Below are 10,509 nucleotides of genomic sequence, written 5' to 3'. Positions count from 1 at the left end.
ATCACATTACACTTGGGGGATAGCTGTGCCATTAAACTATTTTACACTCATCAACATGCATACGAAGATGTGCCAGTTGGAAAAAATTGGAGGATGGCCCACGAAACTGAGAGCAACTGCTCATTATTGTTTAATCACTGGCTTTCTTAATGAAAGCAAAGTGGGTCTGTTTCTTTCCTGTGGAATGCTTGCTCTTGAAGGCCCACACTTTGAACAGAGAAAGCTCATCATGCATGAGAAAGATGAAAAAAAAAGGAAATGATTGCAGCTGTACCCCCATAAAAATCATATCCACCTCACCAAAATTTGCAAGCTTGTGATTTGTGTAACTATTGAGGAAAAATAATACTACTATATAAAAATCTTGATATCCGTGCACATTGTGATTGAAATCTATCCAAAGTTCCACATTCTTGGGTATCTGATTCTATAATAAAGAATGTTTGCTGATTTCAAAGCTATCCCATCTGATTTTAGCGACCACACTACTCTTTTTTTCCAAGCTCCCAGTTCTCTTAAACGGTGATTCAATTCTTGTCCTCTTTAAAGAGTTAATGAGATTTCATAAGATGGGAATGTAAAATACTGGGATGTTGCATCACATTCATCATTTTTTTAATTATCTTGATTTGTGTGCCTTAATTTAAAATTACTCTGAAAACCGAAGTTTTTATTAATGTGCATGTTTTGGTCTTTGTAACGACCATTTGTGCCTATAGGAAGTTACTTCTATGACAAAGTCTGCACATTGTTTCTTCTTTTTAGGACAAGTCTAATGTTTAGGTTTCAACAAGTCCATTAGTTAAGTGTCTATTTACAAACCAATCTGTAAGTTTCACCCATCTACTTGTTCAAGCTGACCTGAGACCATTAGATAACTAAACACTAAAATATCTGCCATATAAGAGAGGATTCTTATGAGCATTTTCTCAGATCAGAGAAACTGAAGTTGGTCCATGTGATATTGTTAAATGGTTAAGAAGGGTTGGTTTAGCATGTTTAAGAAGCTCTTTTTATGGAACACACATTCCTCACAAGAGAAGGTAAAATGTTCTGTTCTGCCTCTTTGACTAAAATTATTTTTCAGAAAATTGTGCTGCTCAAGAGACAAACCCTTTTTATTTTTTCAGAAGGAGAAAAGAAGAAGGGCTTGGATATTTGGGAGGGTTAAGACCAAGAGATTGCCTTCAATTACAGCTCCACCACCACCACCTTCAAAAGAAACAAGACTAAGTGAGGCTGAGGAAGAACACAGCAAGCATGCTTTGACAGTGGCCATTGCTTCAGCTGCTGCTGCTGAAGCTGCTATTACTGCAGCTCAGGTTGCTGTTGAGGTTGTTAGGCTCCAATCTGCTGCTCATCTACAACTTAAAGAAAAACAAGAACAACTTCAATTACAACCTTTTAAAACTAGCCATGATGCTCCTCAGAATACACACCAACGCCAGAGGAAGATTCAAGAATCTTCAGCCATCAAAATTCAAACAGCATATAGAGGTTACCTAGTGAGTTTGTCCAATGTCTCTCATTACTCATCTCTCATTTACATATATGAAGCTTAAATCCTTTTTCCACCTTGTTCACTTTTCTTAGCTCAAACTGAAGCTCAACTAAGTTTCAGAACTAAAACTTAGTTATAAAATAAATAAATACTAATTCACTAGAATTCTTTAACCAATTAGTGATTTCCCAAACAAGAATAAGGTGACTTGGGAACAGAAACTAGATTTTTATGTCACATATTTCACAAATTTAACAAAGTAGTGATTTCCCAAAATCAAAAGTATGGTAACTTCTGAACAGAAACTAGATTTTAATTTTTTATATCATATTTCACAAATTTAACACCAATGAGAGGAAATGAAATAAGAAAAGATTAAGGGAAAAGAAAGATAAGTTAGAGTGGGTATAAATAACTGAAGCCACCTTACTCTTTTACACCATTCACTAACTGGTAAGATTTTGCAGGCAAGGAAAGCTTTGAGAGCATTGAAGGGAATAGTGAAGCTTCAAGCTATCATTCGTGGAAGAGCTGTGAGACGCCAAGCTTTGAGTACTCTAAAGTGCTTAGAGTCAATAGTAAGTATCCAATCACAGGTCTTCGCAAGGAAATCCCAAATGGTTGAAGAAAGATGGGATTGTGGTGAACATGAAGAGATGCAAGGTTCAAGAGACAAGATAATAAGGGTAGGGATAAAATGTTACTTTTGATCATTAGTTATGTTCTCACCACATTATAAAAATAAAGCTTCACTGCTGATGTCATAATCTACATGTTATAATGGAAGCTTGCAAACTCACCTGTTTTCCCTTGCTCAGTTAGAATTTGAAACAGGATTTTCTTATTTTTCAGATGGACTCAAACAGTGAGAGAACGTGGGATGACAGCATTTTGTTGAAGGAAGAGGTAGATGCCTCTTGCGTAAGCAAGAAAGAAGCAGTTCTTAAGAGAGAAAAAGTAAAAGAATACTCATTTAACCACAGAGTAAGCTCTTAAACCAGTTTTTGCTCTTAGTTAAAAACATTTTCTCTTTTCATATTCTATTTATATTAGTAATTATAAAAAGGTCACTTTGTTTTCATTTTGTTTCATATTTCCAGTAATTTCTTTAAGTAGCAAAATTAAGATTGTGTTATTTTCACTGTTTCCTATAGAATCCTTCAAATTAGGAAATAAAGAGAAAACATTAACAATGTGGTACTTTTATAATTATTTGTGAAAAGAAGAAATGAAAACAGAAAACATTTCTTAAACCAAATAGGCCTTAATGTTCTGATTCTAACTTACAAAATACTTTTCAGAGGTCAGCTGAATCAGAAAGAAATAAAATAAATGGAAGATGGAGGTACTGGATGGAGCAGTGGGTAGACACACAACTTTCTAAGAGTAAAGAACTTGAAGATTTAGACTCAGTTTTCAGCTCACATTATTCTAGACCTGGGGAGGAATGTGGAAGGAGACAACTAAAGCTTAGAAATTTTCAGAGACAAAACCAGATTGAAGCATTAGATTCTCCATCACTTTCTTCAAGGAACCAAACTTCAGGGGCAGAAGATCACTCAGTTCCAAGCTCTCCTGCAATTCCTACATACATGGCTGCAACAAAATCAACACAAGCAAAAGCAAGATCAACAAGCTCCCCAAGAGCAAGGATAGGAGGGAATTTTGACATCAACTCTGATAGCTATTCACCATGCAAGAATAAGTTACCTATTGTGACTTCTATTAATGGTGAAGTGCTTAGTAATGGTAGGATTGGCAAGCTCAGCAGTAATCAGCAAAGATCACCTAGCTTAAAGGGCCTTCCAAGACCTCTAAAATTAAGTCAAACATTGAGGGGTCTTAGCATTAATTCAGATTGCCCAGTGCCAATTTGAGATCAACAAAGTTGCTTCATGTGATGGATATTATTCCTAATAGTTCCATGAGGAGGCTTGAAGTGAGAAAATTGTTTGTTTGCTATGTATATGGAAGTAAAACATAAAGTTGTTAATTTATTCACTAAATAGTTCTGACTTGTGTCTTTTAAACCATATCATGATCACATTTATCTGTGACGTGCAACCGAGGGGTAACACCTAAAAAACTTATACTAATGGGTTATGAGTAACCACATAGGTAAACTTGATACCACAATTTGATTCAAAATCTTAAGACTTAAGTTTATAAGTCTAGTCTTTACTTATATAATAGTCAACCTTCTCATTTCTATACGTTGAGACTTTCCTTCATTCATAATTCTTTAGTGCATACCCTATTAAATAAGGATTTACAAAGAATACCAATCATACAAGTGATACAATCTAGTATTTTAGGAAATATAAAAATAAAACTAAACAATATGAAATGATATCATCTAAATTTTCTAGCTTTTTTGGGTTTCTCTAGGCCCATTCCTATCAATTTGTGACAAAATTGACTGTGACTGCTGCAATTTATACAACTAATGTTCTTGCTATTTGGTTTCGGTGAAGAGTCAACTAGCACTTGTTTTTCTTTGCGAGGAGATTGTTGTGCAATGAGCTGCAATTTTGCACCACAGAATTAAGACAGGTCAAAGCTATAATTGTTCATATTCAAATTGTAATTTGAAACGATTAACCATAGAGAAAAGATCCTATGTACTTGTCATGGGGTTTGTTGTAGCTGGTGTACCAAAAAACCAAAAAGAAAAAAGAACTAAAACTGTAGGATTGCAATTAGGTAGGTTTTATGCGTGAGGCTGTACTAGTTTATTATTATTATTTAGCAACATTACAATTAATTTTAAAAAAAATTCTAAAAATTAGGAGAATAAATTTTAATTAAATTATTTTATTTTATTTTATTTATTTAAAAAATGACTATGTTTTTAATTCTTAAAATTTAGTGATGTATTGATGTTTGTATACTAATGTGGCCTAGAATCCCCGGCCACGTCCATGTGAAAGTAAGATATTTACGTTATGTATTTTTTTAAGAATAAATTGAATAATAAATAATAACATAGTAAATTGAACAAAAAATATATATAATGACCCAAATTTATTATTTCGCTTGGGGGTCGTAAACCAAGGTTACGATATGCAACAGATATATCAGAACCAAGGTTACGATGCAAATACCAAAATATAAAATGACCCCAAATTTATTATTTTGCTTGGGGGTCGTAAAATCTCAGGAGCCACTCTGATTATATATAGCATAAGCTGACTTTTTTTGTTATTTTAACTATAATAGTTCTTTTACTTCTTTAAATATCACGAGTTTTCCATTTCGGGTTGGGGGAAGAAATTGGTATGGGCCTCCATTTAGTAACAATTTTTTGTTAATTTGACGCCATAATTTTGGGTGTTGCTAGGTGCACCAGCATAATTGCTTGTGCACCCAGCAATTTTATTTAATTCCGAAATTATCCCTGTACTTTTTTCTTCCTTTTTAAATTGCTTTTTAAGTTGGATTTTTGGTTACGCTTTGTTCTTCGTTTTCTCTGTTTCCTCTTGGTTTTTCATTGTTGTGAAAGGTGCCGTTTCGGTCGAGGTGAAAGTGTCACGAAGGTTCATCAGTGGTGATTGTTGTGGTGGTTGGTTCGGTTGTTAACAGAAATACGTCGGAGGTACGCCATTAAATTTTTTTTGTTTGCATAACATATGAATTAAGTAATCCATAAGTTTTAATATAACTTACGGATTACATAATCCATATGATTTATACGAATTATGTAATTTGTAAGTTATAATAAAACTTACGGATTGCATAATCCGTATGATTTATACGGATTATCTAATCCGTATAAACCATATGGATTATGTATTATACGAATTTTTAATTTTTTTAAATAAAAAAATATTAAATTTTTAATTCTTTTAAAATTATAAATATGTTAGCATGATTGTTAAAAATATTATTGTTTTAAATGTTTTTAAAGAAGTGTAGATTGATAATTAATTTGTAGTTAATTTTTTTTATATTTTGAAAATGGTATGATTTGTAAGATAATTTATAGTTGTAATTTATGGATAATTTATTTGAGTTTTTGTGGTCTAAAATTGATTGTTTTATGTGGTAATAATTTGATGAATTAGAATTAAGTTGAATAAAATAATTTATTTGACTACATATGTTGCAGTTATAAATTTTTATGTATTATATGGTTATGAATTGTAAGTATAAAAATTTGATGTTATTGGTTTTTAATATATAGGGTTATCAATTTTAATGGTTATAAAATGGTATGCAGTAAAAAAATATGTAGGGTTTTGTGTGATAGTATATGTATGGTGTGGTTAGGGGTTGTTTGTTTGTGATGTTGAAAATTTTGAATGTGTTGTTAAGATGGACGAAAATCAATGGATGTATGACAGTATAATGTCTAAAGAAGTTGATATGAATGATAAAAATGAAGACAAAGCTAGTATGAATGAAAACATGTTGATTGTTTTAATGCGTTTAATACTTCCCAAGTAATAATGTGATTTATTGTTATTAAATTAATAAAATGAATGTCCCTTTGAAGACTAAACTTGTGTGGATTGCATTATAGGTGTTTGCTACCCGAGATGATGTTTTGCAGTGGGCTCGACGGGTTGCTTATGAAATTGGATTTGTTGCGGTGATTATGAGGTTATACAGAAACACTGGTATGAGAGGAAGAACTTCGTTTGTGTCAATTGGTTGTGAAAGGAGTGGTCAGTATAAGTTTAGGAAGAAAGATTTTGATAGAAGAGATACTGGCAATAGGAAATGTGGGTGCCCTTTTAATCTTAGTGGGAAACCAGTGGTTAGAGGCCAATGATGGATGATGAAGTTAATGTATGAGAGTAACAATCATGAATTGGCCAAGTCATTAGTTGGACATCCATACGTTGGTCGATTGACTAAGGATGAGAAGACAATTATTGCTGATATGACAAAGTCAATGGTGAAACCAAGAAACATTATGCTAATGTTGAAGGAGCATAATGCCAATAATTGTACAACAATCAAACAAATATACAACGCAAGAAGTGCATACCGTTCTTCCATAAGAGGTAGTGATACTGAAATGCAACATCTAATGAAGCTTCTTGAACGGGATTAGTATATTCATTGACATAGATTAAATGATGAAGATGTTGTACGTGATATCTTCTGGTGTCATCCTAATGCATTGAAGTTATGCAATGCATGTAATTTGGTGTTTTTGATAGATAGTACCTACAAAACAAATAGGTACATACTCCCGTTACTTGACTTTGTTGGTGCGACACCAACGGGAATGACATTCTCTGTTGGTTTTGCATATTTGGAGGAAAAACGTCTAAATAATATGGTCTGGGCTCTAGAATGATTTCAAGGTCTTTTTCTAAGACGTGATGCCCTCCCTGGAGTTATTGTGACCGATAGAGACCTAACATTGATGAATACAGTGAAAACTGTATTCCTTGAGTGTACTAACTTGTTGTGTAGGTTTCACATTGACAAGAATGTCAAGGCAAAATGTAAATCCCTAATTGGTCAAAAAAATGCATGGGAGTATGTCATGGATGCCTGAGGGAGTTGTAGAAGCAAGCTTCATGATGATGAATCAAGTATGATTCAAGTAGTTTTGATGATGACAAAAAGCCCAAAAAAATGATGTCAAGATTGAGTCAACAAGTTCAAGATCAAGATTAAAGAAAAGACATAAAGAAGAATCAAGATTCAAGAGAAGATGAATTCAAGATTCAAGAGAAGAAACCAAAAAGCAACAAGTCAAGACTTTGCAAGGGAAGTATTGAAAAAGATTTTTCAAAAACCAAACATAGCACAATTTTATTTTACAAGAAAAGTTTTTCCAAATTTTTCTAAGTTACCAGAGTATTTACTCTCTGGTAATCGATTACCAATTACCTGTAATCGATTACCAGTGGTAAAGTTTGATTTCAAAAGCTTTTAACTGAATTTGCAACGTTCCAAATGTTTTTAAATGATATAATTGATTGCAATATATTGGTAATCGATTACCAGTGTATCTGAACGTTGAAATTCAAATTCAATTGTGAAGAGTCACATCTTTTCATAAAATGTTTTGTGTAATCGATTACATGGTTATGGTAATCGATTACCAGTGACAAGTTCTGAATAAAAAGTCAAGAGATGTAACTCTTCCAATGGTTTTCTCAAGATTTTCTCAAGGGTATAACTCTTTTAATGGTTTTCTTGACTAGACATGAAGAGTCTATAAAAGCAAGACCTTGACTTGCATTTCTATAACTTTTACAACTTTTGAACTTCTTTGAACAACTTTTGAGATATCTTGAAACCTTCGCTTCTCATCTTTCTTCTTCTTTCTTTGCCAAAAAACTTTCTAAGTTTTTCTTTTTTCCAAACCTTGTTCTTCTGCAGAAAACAAAAGTGTGCTATATCTTTTCATTCTCTTCTCCCTTTGCCAAAAAAAATTCAACAAGGACTAATCGCCTGAATTCTTTTTGTGTCTCTCTTCTCCCTTTTCCAAAAGAACAAAGGACTAACCGCTTGAATTCTTTTGTGTCTCCCTTCTCCCTTTTCAAAGAATTCAAAAGGACACAGTTTGATAATTCTTTTGATTCTTCCCTTTCCCTTAAACAAAAGATTTCAAAGGACTAACCACCTGAGATATCTTTTGTTTCCCCTTTACAAAGTTTCAAAGGACTAACTGCCTGAGAACTTTGTCTTAACACATTGGAGGGTACATCGTTTGTGGTACAAGTAGAGGGTACATCTACTTGGATTGTTGTAACTGAGAACAAGAAAAGGTACATCTCTTGTGGATCAGTTCAAGTGGAGGGTACATCCACTTGGTTGTTCAAAGAGAACAAGGGAGGGTACATCCCTTGTGGATCTTTGCTTGTAAAGGATTTTACAAGGTTGAAAGAAATCTCAAGAACCAATGGTTGCTTGGGGACTGGATGTAGGCACGGGTTGTTGCCGAACCAGTATTAAATTCTTATGTTTGTCTTATTCTTCCCTACACTCTTTAATTTCCGCTGTGCACTTTAATTATCGCTTTTACTTTTGGTTAAGTTTCTATTTCTGTTCTTTACTTTCTTAACATTATAGTAAAAGCCTAATTGAATCTAGTAGCATTAAGAAGGATAGTTTTTTAATTAGTAAAGGTTCATTAATAATTGATTCAACCTCCCCCTTCTTAATTATTCTGAGGCCACTTGATCCAACAAGAGTATGGTTGATTGTCGTTCCGAGCATCAGTTTGATGATTGCCTTAAGATGTTTGAAATTGCTTGTTCACTATGGCCAATGTTTGTTGACTATGTCAACGGAACATGGATAACCACAAGGAAAAAATTGTTAAAGCCTAGACAAATAAGATGATGCACTTAGGAAACACAACAACAAACAAGTATGAAAATGTTCATATTTTTTTATTAGGGTTGATGAATTCATGGATTTTAATTATTGTATTTGTTTATTATTTTTTGTGTATTTGAAATGTAGGGTTGAATCTGCTCATTGGGCTTTAAAAAGACTATTACAAAATAGCCATGGAGATCTATGTAGTGTTTGGGATACCATGGACACCATGATCATGTTGCAACACACTGAAATTAAGGCATCCTTTGAGACAAGTACACATGTGGTTGGACATGTTTTTAAAGTTACCTTATACAAGAGGCTACTTGACATGGTATCAAGGTATGCTTTAAATTAGATTGCTGCTGAGTATGAACGTGTACATTATGCTGGCAAAAACCTTTCTCGTTGTGGATGTGTCATGAGAACTACTCATGGTCTTCCATATGCATGTGAGCTTTCCAAATATGTTCTTGGTACCATCCCACTTGAGACAATCCATATGTTTTGGCGGAGGCTAAGTTTTTTAAACTAAGGGTTATCTGAGCCCCAAGTGACCATAACCGAAGAAATGGAAACCATATCCAAGCGATTTGAGAAGCTTGATGTTTATGGCAAAGTAACTCTAAAGAGTAAACTTCAGGAAATTGCCTACCCTGATCTAAACTCTATGTGTCCTTCTCCAGAAAAGGTCAACACCAAAGGTGCATAGAAGAAACCGATGAACAAACACCAAAGATCAACAAAGTGTGATCCATCTTACTGGGAGTATGTTGATGCTTTACATTCTGTGCAAAATAGTAATTCTTCAGTCAAACATAGTGCATCATCTTCTGACCAAGCCATTCCAAGAAGGACTATGCTGATGTTGGATCAATTTCATTCGTTCATTCATGATTCCATTGAAAACATTGTTGATGTGAAAGCTGACAGTAAGTGTGGATATTGTGCAATTGTTGCGTTATTAGGTATGGATGAAGATTCATGGTCGTTGGTGCGCAACTATTTGCTTAAAGAACTTGGCAAATGGTCTGATGAGTACATCAACCTCTTTGGTGGCATAGACAGATTTGAGGAATTAAAGAGGTCCCTACTTGTTGATGGATTATCCATGGTATATAATTTATGTTTTGTTTTAAATTTAGTTTAAATAAATGTAATTCATATAGCTAGTTCATGTAGGTTACTATGGATAAGTGGATGGATATAACCAATATGGGATATGTCATTGCATCAAGGTATAATGTTATCCTTGTATCGTTGTCTTTGCAACAAAGCATGACGTTTTTTCTGCTTAGAAGTCAACCACCAACAGATTCTTCTGTGCATCGCGTAATATGTATTGGTAAAGTATTTGACAATCATTTTGTTCAGGTAGATTCATCATGTTTATATTTTTCAATTAATAAAATTAATTGTGTTATCATAACTTGAAATTGTTTGTGCATGTGCAATGGGTTTATTTAAGAGGCCGTTGTCTCCTACCGCCTCTAGCTTTGTTATGGTCTAGGAATTGTCATCCTTAGGCAAAGCAGTGACCAACTCCATATATTAGTAGAATGCAATAATACATAAATTTGATGATGTTCAAAAGAGACTATGTTGATTTAAGTTAATTGTTTCACTGGAAATTCATGTAATTATGTACTATACCTTACGTTAAAGTTAAATGTTTAGGGTTACTCCCTAACTTAGGGTTTAGTCTTACGTGCGTTGTT

General features: G+C 33.6%; 1 protein-coding gene across 1 annotated transcript; it reads left to right on the top strand.

The window, feature by feature from the left end:
* The first annotated feature begins 328 nt into the window (after positions 1 to 328).
* Positions 329 to 3,533, top strand: LOC114374934 (protein IQ-DOMAIN 14-like). The gene is made up of 5 exons (XM_028332660.1): positions 329 to 1,043; positions 1,131 to 1,505; positions 1,969 to 2,187; positions 2,354 to 2,485; positions 2,803 to 3,533. The coding sequence occupies exons 1-5, from the start codon at positions 972 to 974 to the stop codon at positions 3,376 to 3,378; spliced, it is 1,374 nt and encodes a 457-aa protein (XP_028188461.1). The 5' UTR covers positions 329 to 971; the 3' UTR covers positions 3,379 to 3,533.
* Positions 3,534 to 10,509: the final 6,976 nt, after the last annotated feature.

This window comes from Glycine soja, chromosome 11 (genome assembly GCF_004193775.1).
Source record: "Glycine soja cultivar W05 chromosome 11, ASM419377v2, whole genome shotgun sequence".
Lineage (NCBI taxonomy): Eukaryota > Viridiplantae > Streptophyta > Magnoliopsida > Fabales > Fabaceae > Glycine > Glycine soja.
The sequence above is the reverse complement of the archived record's forward strand: the minus strand, read 5'-3'. Positions and strand labels throughout refer to the sequence as shown.

Coding starts and splice junctions, on each gene's coding strand:
- LOC114374934 (XM_028332660.1), top strand. CDS start 972: ATGGTTAAGAAGGGTTGGTTTAGCATGTTTAAGAAGCTCTTTTTATGG. Junction 1,044..1,130: donor CACATTCCTCACAAGAGAAG/GTAAAATGTTCT, acceptor TTATTTTTTCAG/AAGGAGAAAAGAAGAAGGGC. Junction 2,188..2,353: donor CAAGAGACAAGATAATAAGG/GTAGGGATAAAA, acceptor CTTATTTTTCAG/ATGGACTCAAACAGTGAGAG.